Source organism: Capra hircus, chromosome 24 (genome assembly GCF_001704415.2).
Source record: "Capra hircus breed San Clemente chromosome 24, ASM170441v1, whole genome shotgun sequence".
In the NCBI taxonomy this organism is placed as follows: domain Eukaryota; kingdom Metazoa; phylum Chordata; class Mammalia; order Artiodactyla; family Bovidae; genus Capra; species Capra hircus.
This window is the reverse complement of record NC_030831.1, coordinates 26,046,663-26,062,141: the sequence shown is the minus strand read 5'-3', so window position 1 is coordinate 26,062,141 and position 15,479 is coordinate 26,046,663. Positions and strand designations below refer to the sequence as shown.

The 15,479-nt window shown below is 37.2% G+C and overlaps 1 protein-coding gene and 1 long non-coding RNA gene across 2 annotated transcripts in view; one reads left to right on the top strand and one right to left on the bottom strand.

Annotated features, from left to right (window-relative positions):
- Positions 1–15,479, top strand: part of DSG4 (desmoglein 4) — a 40,178-nt gene that overhangs the window by 12,245 nt on the left and 12,454 nt on the right. Inside the window, 8 exon segments of the mRNA NM_001314293.1 lie at positions 1,612–1,743; positions 3,840–3,995; positions 4,576–4,720; positions 5,323–5,489; positions 5,757–5,891; positions 7,046–7,231; positions 12,642–12,913; positions 14,192–14,331. Of these exon segments, the coding sequence (NP_001301222.1) occupies positions 1,612–1,743; positions 3,840–3,995; positions 4,576–4,720; positions 5,323–5,489; positions 5,757–5,891; positions 7,046–7,231; positions 12,642–12,913; positions 14,192–14,331 (1,333 nt within the window).
- The window catches only part of LOC108633787, a 34,067-nt gene continuing 23,975 nt past the window's right edge, over positions 5,388–15,479 (bottom strand). The window contains exons 2-3 of the long non-coding RNA XR_001917154.1: positions 9,302–9,361; positions 5,388–5,499 (exon numbers count right to left, since the gene is read on the bottom strand). This is a non-coding gene — a long non-coding RNA (uncharacterized LOC108633787). The remainder of the gene's footprint in view (positions 5,500–9,301; positions 9,362–15,479) is intronic.

The window sequence follows — 15,479 nt, the reverse complement described above, 5'->3', positions numbered from 1 at the left end:
TATTTTTCAATTTAAAAACAAAAGAAAACTGAATTTTGTAATGCATCATATATCAAAAATCAGAAACCATAATAGTTGAGATAAAAGATAAGAGAAAGAACTTCTTCCAAATTGAAATAGCAATGGTAAAACCTATATTCCCCAATAGCCATGCATTTAGCCATGGTTTGTGACAGCTCAGTGTAGTATCTCCTACTTATCAAACTATGCCATCAGCTTATCTATACGTTTTCCAACCTCAATCAAAGAAAAAGAAGCAAAACTACAAATTAGAGTGGGAGAGGATTTTTTCGACAGTTACATCAGCAAGAAGACAACTGACAGTAAATCAATGAGTAAAAGATAAAAAAGGAAAAAATATGTAATCACAACTAAATAAAACAACAGAGAATCTGGTGCAGATTCTTAGAGCAGGACTCAGCATATAAAGCTACTGTCCTCTATCTCCAGCAGGACTTTATTTCAGTAGTTAAATTTCCATTATGATGATCTCAAACCGTTGAAAAAAATAAAATTAGTTTTCAAATCTCTGTTGCAAACAGGGGAACATTTGTATCAAATGGAAGTTGCATCAAAATGGGAGGAAAATGAAAAATTCTTTGATTCTTGAGAGGATAAATTCCATTCACTGAATTCTTTCCCCAAAGTGGGAATTAAATAAAGCCTTGATTAAAGCAAACACACTTATCCACATCTTTATAAATACATTAGGAGTTACTGCTAAAAATCTCTACACATAAGTACACAGGTATACAAATATGCAGGTAGAAATATTTCTAAATTCTTTTCTTCTTTATTTATTTTTAATTGAAGGATAATTGTTTTATGATATTGTGTTGGTTTCTGCCATACATCACATGAATCAGCCACAGGTACTATACATATGTCCCCTCCCTTTTGAGCCTGCTTCTCACCTCCCATGTAAATTCTTTAACTATAAAATTCTTAAATATCCTCCAACAATAGCAACATAAGACTACAAACAGAAAAACATATAGTAAGCAGAGATACAAACAGACAACTCTGAGAAGCCATCTAGACATCCATGAGATTACTGTAGGTACCATCAACTCAGCTAAAATATCCCCTCTAATCCTGCACTTATCTATTTGGATGTTTAGCCAGGGCAGTGTCCTTATCAAGAGAAAAGAAAAAAATCCCTGCCCTCTCTTAGCTGAGCACACTCACCAGCAAAAAGCTCTTTTCACAGGGGATATACTCACATGGAACACTGCAGTTTTTACACTCTGGAGACCAGGAAACCTGGTCACAGCAGAGTGAAGGGCGAGGCGGGCAGGACTCCTCATGGCGAGGACAGATTGAGGAAAGAAAAGCCATACCTGTTACCCATTAGAACATACTATGAGCTCCATACACAGCTAAGAAAATTTGTTTCACTAGAATCCTATAGTTAGAAAGAGACAATTCCAAGGGAAGTTGCCAAGTCAAGGTGACCAGGCTATGCCCATCCAGAGTTGTGAAATAGTAAACACGTTGTTTCTCAAATTCGATACTGTTGCTTCCCCTGAGTGCTCCTTACAGTGTTGAATAAATGTCCTTACTGAGTATAACTGCTCTAACACTGTAAAATGGGGACGTTTTTTGCTTAAGGTGAAGGAATTGGATGCGGAAAACGGCACCGCAAAATGGCAAACGGTCAGAAGACAGAAGCGGGAGTGGGTCAAGTTTGCTGCGGCCTGTCGGGAAGGAGAGGATAACTCCAAGAGGAATCCGATTGCCAGAGTAAGTGATGAAACAAACAGGAGGAGGCTGTGCTGATAACAAAGGCCTCTGCAGGTCAGGAAAGGCCCCTGCAGGGCAGGAAAGGCCCCAGACACGTTGAGGACTTGCAGCCTCCAGGACACTATAGTGACTTACGAAGATGGGTGATGTGGAGTAATTTGTTTGCATTGTTGAGATAGTTTTGAATATCACATTCTGGGAGCTGATAATACAGAGCAGAGGGTCCTTGAGTGATCCAGGGAGATCTGGATCTCCTGCACAACTGAGCTTTATCTGTTGGTTTGCATTCTGTGTACTCACATGTCTACATTATAGGAAGGGTATGCATAATGTATGCAATAGTCTTATATTACAAAATCAAAGGTTTACAGTATTGATTAATTCCCTCCAAGAGAGTCAGGATAGTGTCAAAAGTTTCCATTAGATTCCTGTGTGAAGTCGCTTCCATCGTGTCTGACTCTGCGACTCTATGTGTTGTAGCCTGCCAGGCTCCTCTGTCCATGGGATTTCCCAGGCAAGAATACTGGAGTGGGTTGCTATTTCCCTCTCCAGAGGATCTTCCTGACCCAGGGATTGAACCCATATCTCTTGAGTCTCCTGCATTGGCAGGCGGGTTCTTTACTGCTAGCACCACCTGGGAAAGTTTACAGTATTGATTAATCCCTTCCAAGAGAGTCAGGACAGGGTCAAAAATTTCCACTAGATTCCTACATTCAGAATTTAGAAGAGTCTTAAAAAGTACTCTAAATACTGGCAATCAGTAAGGGAGGAGAGTGAAGAAAAGAATACATAATAAATTGATTCATGAAGGAAGGGATCCACATTAACAGCCTCACTAGCTCTTTCTGGACATCTTGGCCCTGCCCTCATGGTGAAATCAACAGTACAGGGATCTACCAAAATTCTCTCCTTAAAGTATTACATATATGCATAGCTTAAATGTATATAGAAAGCTGTACATATATAATAAGCATCCCACTGATATTAAAGCTGTAACCTCACCTCAAGAAAAGAGATTATTTTCTCTCAGAAGTTTTCAAACTCTTGGAAATTTTTGGAAAGCTTTAAATTGTTACCATTTCCATTCAACTCACAGTTACAGCTTTCTGTTATCCCATTTGTATGGGATCTTGTGTGCCAGTCGCTCAGTCGTGTCCGACTCTTTGCAACCCCATGGACTGTAGTCACCCAGGCTCCTCTATCCATGAGATTTCCCAGGCAAGAATACTGGAGTGGGTTGCCATTTCCTTTTCTTCTCTTTTTATTCACATTTGGGGGATTTCCTGGATTTTCATTTATATAAATAAGATCTTTAGATTAGGGGGAACTAATCCAAGCTGTATTCCCAGCTGTCATTGTTTAAGTGTGGATATTTGGGCAACAAATCTTAGAATCTTACTGGGTGTTCTCATCTTCAATATATAGGTGAGACTTCAGAATTGAAATATCTTTGTTTAAATTTATAAACAGCATATACAAAACTACTCAAAACCTATATGGCAAAAATATTTGTCACAAAATCTGTTTGGCAAATGAGTGATACAGTAGGTTTCAATTGATAAAATTATTGCCAATATCTCTAAGCACTGTATTTCTCTTCTGGCTTTCCTAATTTATTGGTAATTTTGATTTAATCTCTAACTAAAGTCTAGACAGTGAAACACCTTTTGAAAAAAATAGTAAAGATGGTGTTTTCTTCTCTCAAATTCTTTCTCCAGGAGCAAAGAGAACCAGAGAATTGAAGAATATTTTCATAATAACAAGTGTAGCATCAAGCACGTATGTGCCATATGCCAGGAATTGGGGTGAAGTGAGGTGGGGTGTATATGCCACCTCATACAATCACCACAGCAAACCTAAGGTATAGGTGGTATTAGTGAACCTAGGGTATAGGCGGTATTATTAATATCTCATTATCGGCTGGTGCGTGGCAAAGCTAAGTGAATTTTCCAGAGTTACACAGGCATAAGTCATGGTTCCAGGTTTTGGTTCAAAGCCCACCTGACTACAAAGCCCATTCCCTTCTCAGTTCACTACACTCGGCAGATTATGACCTGCTCTAAAGTAAATCACACTTTTGGCCATTTTCTTCATAGATTCGATCAGACTGTGAAGTGAATCAGAAGATTACATACCGCATCTCTGGGGCAGGAATCGATCGACCGCCCTATGGAGTGTTCACCATTAACCCTCGGACGGGGGAAATTAACATCACTTCAGTGGTGGACAGAGAGATAACACCACTTTTCTTGGTAAGTCACAGCAGTGTGCTCTGAGTTATGCATGTTTTTTTTTCTTTAAAAAATATCATCTCAGGACGAATGCTTACTTTTGATAAAACACAGTAGACCAAAATCAAATAAATGACTTGAATAGATGAAAAGAGTATGAAAATGGACTTCCCTGGTGGCTCAGAAGGTAAAGCGTCTGCCTACAATGCAAGAGACTGGGTTCAATCCCTGGGTTGGGAAGATTCCCTGAAGAAGGAAATGGCAACCCACTCCAGTACTCTTGCCTTGAAAATCCCGTGGACGGAGGAGCTTGGTGCAGGCTACTGTCCATGGGGTTTGCTTACTTTTGATAAAACGCAGTAGACCAAAATCAAATAAATGACTTAAATACATGAAAATATAAAGTTATAGTTCAGGATTCTCTCATGTGTTACATTATGTATGTAATCAACTATCTTGATAATATTTAAAGTACTAGATAGTAATACAGTCTGAATTTACTGGGAAAATTGTTGCTTTGCACACTACCTATTATATTTTCAGATTCTTGCTTAACTTCTTTTGATGAAAACAGTGGTTTTTTTCCCCCAACTTTCCACAGATTTATTGCCGGGCTCTGAATTCACGGGGTGAAGACTTAGAAAGGCCTCTTGAACTTCGAGTCAAAGTTATGGACATAAATGACAACCCCCCCGTCTTTACACAAAATGTGTACACAGCCAGCATTGAAGAAACCAGCGATGCAAGTAAGCAGAGTGACACGCCTTCACTGCATTACATCATCTATTTGTCTTGGTCAAAAGCTTTAGTAGATTGAAATACAGGCAATTTCAATATCAGAAAAAGCCAAATTTGTATTTGAAAATGGAAAGTAATTTTTAAAAATTGTATTAATTTTCTAAGATTTTTAAAAATACATTTGCAGAAACATGAGACCATGTCAACCACGTCACTAAATTCCATTGTGATATAGTTCATTTTTTATAAAAAAGATGTGACTTATGTAAACAGAATGAGTTTATTGTTGTCACTTTAAATAAATCAATAAGTACATTTAAAAACAAAGAGTATCGATTTTTTAAAAAGACTCCTATATTTTGCTAATTTGCCATCTAATCATTTAAAGAGTATAAGAACTTCATAAGTGGTAAAGGATTTTACAGACGCAAACCACCATTATTTTTGTAATCAGCAGTGAAGCGGAAAGTCATGGTTCTATATTCTCATGGAAAATTAGAACAAGAGAATTCAGGAGAAGGCAGACTACTCTTTCTTCCTATGCCTGATGATTTGCAGAGTTGATTCTAACAGACTCCCAAACCTTCTTCACCCCCGTCTTCATTTCTAGACACCCTGGTGGTAAAGTTAAGTGCCACAGACGCAGATGAAGAGAATCATCTGAATTCTAAAATTGCCTATAAGATCGTGTCCCAGGAGCCGGCGGGCTCACCGATGTTCATCATGAACAGGTACACTGGAGAAGTGCGCACGACGTCCAATCTCCTCGACAGAGAGGTAAAGCCTGCTGTGAATGAATTTTTAAAAACAAGGAGTTCAGTTTTGAAGAGACAAAGATGAAATGATTCATGTGTGCCCATGCCTTTTTCGTGTAAAGAAGAGTAAAAATAGTCCAGCCGTTACTTTTCAATGAAAATGATGAAAAGAAAAAAATACTGTGTTAAAAAGATGACAGAAAATTATAAAAGAAAAATGGAATAATCAGAATGTGTTGGATTGTATTTCAAACAAGGTCAAAGTCTTAAAATTCTCTTTCATCTTAAGCAACACAGCATGTATAACCTCCTCGTGAGGGGCTCAGATCGGGATGGAGCTACGGATGGACTGTCTTCAGAGTGTGACTGCAGAATCAAGGTTTTAGATGTCAATGATAATTTCCCTACTTTGGAGAAAACTTCCGTAAGTTACTCTTCTACTCTTTTTTCCCCATAAGTGTTGATAATAGATCTACTTTCCTGCTGGTTTGTTAACCTGGTTCTATGACATGTACGCTGCTGTGCTGTGCTAAGTCATGTCCAACTCTTGGCAACCCCATGAACTGCAGCCCACCAGGCTCCTCTGTGCATGGGGTTATGACATGTATAGATACTAAACTTTCTCGCTATATAAACTTTGGAACTTCTTACATATAATCATATACATAATCCGCTGGAGAAGGAATAGGCTACCCACTCCAGTATTCTTGGGGGCTTCCCTGGTGACTCAGCTGGTAAAGAATCCACCTGCAGTGCGACAGACCTGGGTTTGATCCTTGGTTTGGAAAGATCCCCTGGAGAAGGCAATGGCTACTCACTCCAGTATTCTGGCCTGGAGAATTCCATGGACTATATAGTCCATGGGATCGCAAAGAGTTAGACACAACTGAGCGACTTTCACTTTCACTGAATAGTACGTTTGCCTTTGTTTCACTATTCTGGGTAAATCTCTTCTTTGGCAGCAATGGACTATCTCCTCTATACTCTCTACTCTCAGAAATGTAGAAATTTATGAACATAACTCTGGGAATCATGTAACAACATTCAGGTATTTTTCTCTGCCTGATGATTTGCTGAATCAATTCCAGAAAAGTCCCAAACATTCCAACTTCCATATTCATAAAGAGCCACACAATTGAAAACAGTAGGGCTAAACCTGGCTCACTGCCTGTTTTGGTTAAAATTTAAAAGTTTTATTGGGCTACCACTGTCCTGTGTTGTCTGTGGCTGCTTTGATCTTAACAACAGCAGAGATGAGTAACCGACACAAACTCTCTGGTCCACAAAGTCTAATATAATTATCATCCTGCCCTTTACGTAAAAGGAAGAACTAAGGAAAATTTAAAGTAAGCAAGAAAAATAAAACAAAGTGCCCATTTGACCTTGATTGCACCTGCAGCACAAGAAACCAGTTTTATTATCTTGTAATCATTTTATTCTTATATTTCTGATAGGACAGATGGCTGATACAGAAATCATTGGCATAACCTGTTGTTAGTATTTCAAATAATAATTATGATGTCAATCTCTTTCCTTTTGAAAATTAATTGATTATAACATTGATCTATGCCATTTCAGTACTCAGCGAGTATCGAAGAGAACTGTTTAAGTTCGGAACTGATCCGATTTCAAACAATTGATCTCGACGAAGAAGGCACTGACAACTGGTTGGCAAAATATTTAATTCTCTCTGGAAATGATGGGAATTGGTTTGATATTCAAACAGATCCACAAACCAACGAAGGCATTTTGAAAGTCGTCAAGGTATGGTATGGGATCTACAATATTCGCTTTCCAAGAAGGGTTAGAATACTCAGAGAGAGAATCTGTCTGCAACACGTGCACCATAACCTTGCATACTACTTGTGTGGACAAGTGACCTGGCTTAGTGGTCTGTTCAGCAATGCAGTGTTTATTACCGAGAGAAATAAGAAGTCTGTTTTGTTCTCACAATGCCCAACACCTAGTTGAGAAAATAAGGCAGGTACTTCCAAACTAGGTAATAATATGAGTTAAAAACAAAACACATAGTAGATGTTATGGTATTAGGTGTAAACTGGAGTGGGCTGCCATGCCCTCCTCCAGAGGATCTTCCCAACCCAGGGATGGAACCCATGTCTCTTACATCTCCTGCATTGGCAGGCGGGTTCTTTACCATTAGCACCACCTGGGAAGCCCCAATTAATAGCCAGATGGGTGAAATATGAAATAAGTTCTAACAGATAAGATCTTTCTGAGCAAGAGGTGGCTGAAAGGGTTTCAGTCATGGAATCAGGTTTAGGACTTTATAACTGAGATTGTTAATGTGAGTAACAAAAGCCACAAACACACAGGTGAGAAAGCATAAAGCATGTTCGGGCAGGATGAGCAGTTCTGTGGGGCTGTTGGCGAGTATTCATGGAGAAAAGTGATGAGATGCTAGAACACGTGTTAAGAACCTTGAGTACTGGACTGCAGGGTTTGACTTTTTTCTTATAGATTAATTTTTCTTGAACTACTTTATGCTTTATAGACAACAATAAAATCTAAAAATACAAATAAAACTACAAACCAATAAGATTCAAGTTAGCATTAATGCATAAGGAAAATTAATTTTTCACAAACAAAATTACTACTAACAACATAAACAGAACTTATAGCTATGAAAACATATGCTAGTAGACCTATGTACATATTTATTTGAGCACGCAGTGTCAACTGTGATTATTCAGTTGTTATTACTTTTCTCTATTCCAGTTACTGTGATACTTTTTTCCAGACAGTAAATTAGGAAGCCATTTAGCCCTCATCTGATGCAAACACATTGTTTATATATTGAATTTTTTCTGTCCTTTTTGCCACTGTTTGGAGAAATTAAAGTATTACTACTTTACCACAAAATACAACCACTAGCACAGAAGTCATGCAGTGTATTAATTTATAAGGCAGTCATCAAAAACATGGAAAACATCTGTATGTGCTTTTTAAATTGCCATTCAAATCAATATACGACATTTCAAAATTCCTTAAGAGAACACAAGGACTCCAAGAACAAGTGATGAACTTCCTGTTTGAGAAACATGGCTTTGGGCCAAAGATCAGCAAACTATGACTCTCAGGCCAACTCTGACCTGCCACTTTCTTGCAAATAAAGTTTTACTGGAACACAGCCACACACATTCATTCGTATATTTCCTATGGCTGTTTCCACACTCCATTGGCTGAACTGAATGCTCAAGACAGAAACTGTATCTGACCTTCAAAGCCTAAAATATTTACTCTCTTCCCTTAACCAAAAAAATTCACCAGCTCTATTTATACACCAAGAAAAGCTTTGAGGTATGTTTTTAAATAGCTGTAACATTATGAGCTCAACTCCAGAAGGATGAAAGAAAATAAATATTATATTGAACAAGTCTCGAAGTTAGGAACCTGATCTAAAGCGAATGCGGTCAAAATACAAATTAAGGAACAAATAGGAGCAACTGCCAAATGTGACACGGATAGAAAGAGAGAGACAGGAGGTTGCCTGTCACCTCATCAAACTCTGAATATTTAGTCACATTTCTTTCCAGGGATCAGACTTTGTTCTACCTTGCATCTTAGTTAAAAATCAAGATCTAGACACGTCATGAAATTCTTATTACCTTTATCACTGTCTTCATATATTATCTTGCAACATATAACTTTTTTTGCTTTTAATCTGCCTCCTAAACTACTAAAATAAGAGCAAAACAAAAAATCTTTGAGCATAAACAACCTGACCTAAATATCTTTCCATCTCTTGCACCTGGTCCCATGTCCAGAGATAGCAGCCGCTCACCAAACTTTGACAGTAATGATGATGCCACTTACTGAAACTGCTGCTCTCACCGAAACAGGAGTCACTGAGCTTGAATGCAGAATTCATCATTTCTACAAAATTAGAAAAATGAAAAAGAAAACATGTTCATCACTCAGGCAGTGCACTATCTATGACATACATAATGTCTTCTGAAAACTTTTTCAAAGATCTACTTACATTATTGCAAAAAAGAAAAAAAAACTACTGGAAATTTCAATTTCATGAAAAATTGGTCAAGGTAGTATTAGACATGGTGTAAACAAAGTATGTATATTTTTTCAGAATGATAACTTCCCAAATTTCTTACAAAGAGCAGAAAACAATATGCTTTAAAACATAAAAATAATGTAGAAGGGCTAATGAAATTTAAAATCTTAATATGTGTGCCCTGATGCTGGGGAAAGATTGAAGACAGGAGGAGAAGGGGATGACAGAGGATGAGATGGTTGAATGGCATCACCAAGTCAATGGGCATGAGTTTGAGTAAGCTTCACGAGTTGGTGATGGACAGGGAAGCCTGGTGTACTGCAGTCCATGGGTCACAAAGAGTCGGACACAACTGGGCAACTGAACTGAACTGAATATGTATGCTAGCACACAACCAAAAGAGCTATGTATGTAGAGGATATATGTGTAATTTTCCAAGATCTGGCATTTGGAACAAGGTCACTAATATCCTTTGGGACTCTCTCCATAGTCACTCAAGCTATCACTTAACCTCGTAGGAAGTGACCTCTTAGTCACAAGCTTTTGACTAAGATTTCTAGAACCCTTTTCTTAGTCTGAGGACATTATAAATAATTCAGTTCAACCCAAATTTGAGAAATGAAGGGTACCAGGAATATAAATCAGACATGGTCCCAGTTCTCCAGGAACTATCCCACTTTATAGCCATCCCACTTATAAATCACTTATAAGGATTTTCTGAGCAGAAAATCCTAACAGATTCATCCTCATGGTTTTCCCTTTGTTCTAGAAACCTTGCTCCTTTCAGGGCTGTGGTATCCTTAATTTAGCAAACCTTTTTCTCCTTTTCCCCATCAACTCTCAATATTGCCCATAATTAATTAACCCCATTTCTTGGGTATGGAATCCTGGCAGGCCTACCCTCCTTAGGATTGGCCCCTGTGGTGTAGCTAAACAAGAGAAAGACCTCTAAGAAAGCGAAAAATCTCTTTGTCAAAAATAAATTTGTTTGGTATTTATGAACACATATGTATGGATAACAATATAAATAGATGGGGGAGTAAGCACGCATTCTCTTCAACATCAAGAAGAAAAGCAAAATACTATCCAATTGGAATTCTAACAAAGAAATACTGGTTGTGTATTTTCATAAAAACTCTAATCAAGATTTATTACACACTTGCTGATCCTGTTCCTACATGGCACACTGGTAAAGAATCCACCTGCCAATATGAAAGAGGCAAGAGATGTGGGTTTGATCCCTGGGTCGGGAAGATTCCCTGGAAGAAGAAATGGCCACCTGCTTCAGTACTCTTGTCTGGAAAATTCCATGGACAGAGGAGCCTGCTGAGCTATAGCCCATGGGGTCCCAAAGAGTCAGACACGACTGAGCATGCACGCACACACTCTCTGGACACCACTTATTGGGTTGTATTATATGTATAAAGGCTCTATGCATATTATCTCAGTCATCACAACTAAGGGAAGAAAATATTATGATTCCTTTTTTTATAGAAAGTGAAACAAAACCAAAGAGGAAAACTAATTTGTCTAAGTGCACCTAGGCAGCATATGACAAAGACAAGTTCCAACCAGATGTCTCTGATTCCAGACTCATACTTAACTGCCACCTCTGTGCTCTACAGTGTAATCCGGGGCCAGTAAACCAAGTTTTAGGAAAGAACTAGCATCTGAAGATTTTTCCCTCTGTTGATTTCTGTAAGATCTTTCCTGATTGTGTGTGCCCTGCTGGTCTCTTCCAGACACATCTGTACCAGAAAAATGTCAATTCTGGGAATTTCAGCAACTGAAATCCCAAATCTCAAGGGTTTTAGCTGAATTTTAAGTGAGGCATGTTGAGCCAGCCCCAAACAAGAACCCCAGTAAATTCCTGTGAATATTTCTATCTTATTACTTCCTGTGAAGAATTTAACCAAAATCTAGAAGAACATTCATGAAGTTATGGAATTTCCCTGAGAAGCACAGATTTGTCTAAGATTCTTGCTGATGTTACTCATGTCTTAACTTCTGTTATTGGTAAATGTGTTGCAATTGATGTTTATCTCAGCTCCCAGGGCACTACTAACAGCACCCAGTACTCCCTTTTCTACAACTGTTTCTTTACAAATGGAGAAAATGGATCTCTTCCAATTGAAAATTCATTTTTGAGCCCACAATTCATTTCAGCTTTGTGCTGAATCATTGTTGGTGACTTTTCATGTCACCACATCAGTCATTCTGGATCAAAAGATTCTATTCATCTTTTATCCAAAGAACCCATCTCAAAGGTGACTTTTCTCATTTGAATGTGCCCTATGAAGGAGTCTTCTTGTTCACCAGACTCAGCACAATTAAATTATAGTTGAGGGCTCTAATAGTCTATAATAGCTATAGACTATAACAGTCACAAGTTCTCCTTTAGAAGTTGTTTGCATCATTTTTCAAAATTACAGGTTCAATTACATCATATATATTGGCTTCGAGGTTCTCTGATTATACTTCCAAGATATTCTCAGAAAGGCATTCTACAAAAGAGACCTGGCTACTATTTAGTCATTTAATAACTGAATTTTTTTGTCTCATTCTAGTAAGTTTTACTTTTTATTTTTCATAAGCACCGCATTTGGAAAGAAGGGTCATCTTTCATTTTAGGGTTTTATGTAGGAAGTTCAAAACTCTGAAACTAGAGTCCAGCTTAAAGTCACAGGCCTGAATGATCCATGTACCATGTACCTGATTATGCCAAAAGATAAAGGAAATAACATGTCTGATATATGTAAGTGAAAGTGAAAGTGTTAGTCAATCAATCTTTGTGACCCCATGAACTGCAGCCCACCAGGTCCTCTGTCCATGGAATTCTCCAGGCAAGAATACTGGAATGGGTTGCCATGCCCTTCTCCAGGGGATCTTCCCCACCCAGGGATCAAACCAGGGTCTCCTGCACTGCAGGCACATTCTTTACCATCTGAGACACCAGGGAAGCCCATGATATACTTAATGAGGGGAACAAACAAAGTTCGATCGGTTCAGGAGCAGAATTGCATAGCTCCTGGCCTTTATTTTCGTGTACTGCTTTTTAAATTTTGACTTCTAATTCTACCAAGAAAGTCTTTTTTCTGTTTCAGAGTTTTGTTGTTATTTTTTTTTAACTTTCTATCATTTCAGATGCTGGATTATGAACAAGTGCCTAATATTCATCTTAGCATTGGAGTTAAAAACCAAGCTGAGTTTCACCACTCGGTTGCTTCTCAATTCCGAATGCACTCAACCCCTGTGAGAATTCAGGTTGTTAATGTGAGAGAAGGACCCGCATTTCATCCAAATTCTATGACATTCAGTGTGCGAGAAGGACTAAAAGGAAATTCCTTATTGAATTTTGTGCTTGGCACATACACAGCTATAGATTTGGATACAGGAAATCCTGCAACAAACGTCAGGTACTGCAGATATTTTGCTTGTGTTAAAGAGATAAAGCTCAGCTCTTCCTATATTAATTCACTAGAAGGTGCTATTTTTGAAGTTTTGCTTTGCTTTTTGTCTTCGTTTTAGAAGATGATTGCGGTATTAACTTTATTTCAGAATTTTAAAAGTGCTTTAGAGGCAGTAAGGGCTCCACCAAGTTAAAGGAGTAATTGCGTCCAGCGAGCAATTGTAAGATCAAAGAGCCACCTACAGATACTCTATGAGTCTCTCTGACCTTTTGTGCCTGGCTGTACTATCCTGGCCCCAGGATGATTAAGCTATATTATAAACAATCAGACATCATAAACAATGAGTCACTTTTTTTCCTTAAAATCTGTGTTATCTAATGACTTTGGGGCTAATTTCAATCTCCTACTTGACCTAAAACAAAAAAGTAAATAAAAAAAGAAGAGGCTAAAAAATAGATGTTTCAGAAATTTGATGAATCTTAAGAGAATCAGAGCTGAAAAAAAATAGAAAGGTAGGTATTAGCGTCATTAGATACATAGATTATATGAGTTAGATTATGTAAGATATCCTGGAAAATAACTATAGTGAAATATACAAGTATTCTCTTTATCTTTTGTTTCCAATATTTTTGGAATGAACAAAGTCTACTGACCTATAAATTACTTTTGACATAAAAATTTTTGATTACTTAATCAGCTAATAAATAGGCAGGCAACAAAAACTGTGAAGTCTATCAGAGGAAAGAGTGTGCCAGATAAGTGTCTTGGAAGTTTGAATTTATGCCTGGTACAGAGAACAGATGTTCTACCAATAAGGTCAAAAGCTTTGAATCCATTATATGTTAAAAAAAAAAAATCCACATACACAAGCAGACTAGATGATACCACAACCCCTAACAGGCCAACAATGAGGGGCTCTGAAACCAACATGTATTAAAATCTAAGAAAAAAATATATCACATGTGAAAATGAATAAAGCACATTCTCACATTCTTTCAATAAACACTATTATGATTTTATAAATAGCCCTGAAATAATTTCATACATTCTATTAACAATTATATTAAGAGCTAGAAGAGTAAGAATTATGAGATTATAAAATTCTGTTGTAAATCTGTACATAAATATGTTCAATACTGGAATATTATTCTCTATACATTTTATAAACTGACTCAATTGTCACTATAAAGCATGTAAATACCATATATAAGATTAACACATTGTGTGGCTTAAAATGATTATCTTTTATATAAGCAAATTATGAATGTATTTATCTAAAAACAGGTATATCATAGGACATGACGCAGGCAACTTGTTAAAAATAGATTCAAGGACTGGCGAGATACAATTTTCTAGGGAATTTGATAAGAAGTCAAAATATATTACCAATGGGATATACACAGCAGAGATCCTGGCTATAGACGGTAAGAAAATTTGTTGTCAATTCTTAATAAAATTATTACTATTACATTCAATGCAACTAACATTCTAATGTTAATACTAGATTGACTCAAATCCAACATACAGTTTATTGGTGTCTGTAAGACTTATAGAGAGTTCCAAATACCTTAGATCAAGGACTGAGTTCAGTGTCCTTATAAACATAATTTACATTTAAGTCATAATTTATTTCACCTATTTACAAAAAAGAATTGTAGGTGATTTACAGTGTGAAACATAAAAGTTAAAATATATAAATAAAATTCAGTTTCTGCTTTCGACCTCATCTCTTGAGAGAATTGATCAACTTGTAGAGTATGTTAGAAATGTTTACTTAAGTAAGTGCTACAAAGTGTGCTCAAAATTCACCCACAGGTAAGGCAGCATCCCGAAGTGTATAGTTATTTCAGAACCACTGAAACTGAGCTACAATAAGAGGCCTGTGTGAGTGTTGTTGTCCAAAGAAAAATGCTGGAAGACCAAGAAAGCACAAGGTTATTACAAATATAAGATTCAAATTACATTCGTAAGTGCAGATGCACTGAAGTAACTTGTAATTGAGCAGTTCCTCACGTGGGAAAATCTATTAAGTGTTCCTCTTGGTGAGTAGCAACAGGAATTTGTTTAGCAACAGTTAATGATTCTCTAGAGCAAAGGCAACTACTGCTATTTCCTAGCAGTAACTAGGAAACCAGCCACTATGAAACAAAACAGCAGAAAGAGGTCAGTAACCAGGAAAGAAGGGAGAAGACAGATGTCTCAAATACATACCTAATAGAAGATAGATATTGCAGCACTGCATTAAGTTTATTCCTGAGATTTACAGTAGCCAAACAAAGAGAAAGATAAACAGTCAGTATAGGATTGAAAGAGAAACCATGGTAATACCCAAACAATCACAGTCCATACATTCTAGTCTTCATCCTATGAGCATCACTTTCAGCATCTACGCGAGTTATATAAATATTTATTATCAGTCTTATTTAGCATCAGTATTCTGAAAATGAATTCTAGCCAGGTTGATCACAGCCAATGGGTCATACGAGAAAATCCAATTCTAGTTCAAAACCTAGCATAAAAAATTAGTCAAATAAATAAAAAGAAAACTACATGAAAATGTACCCACAGAAAC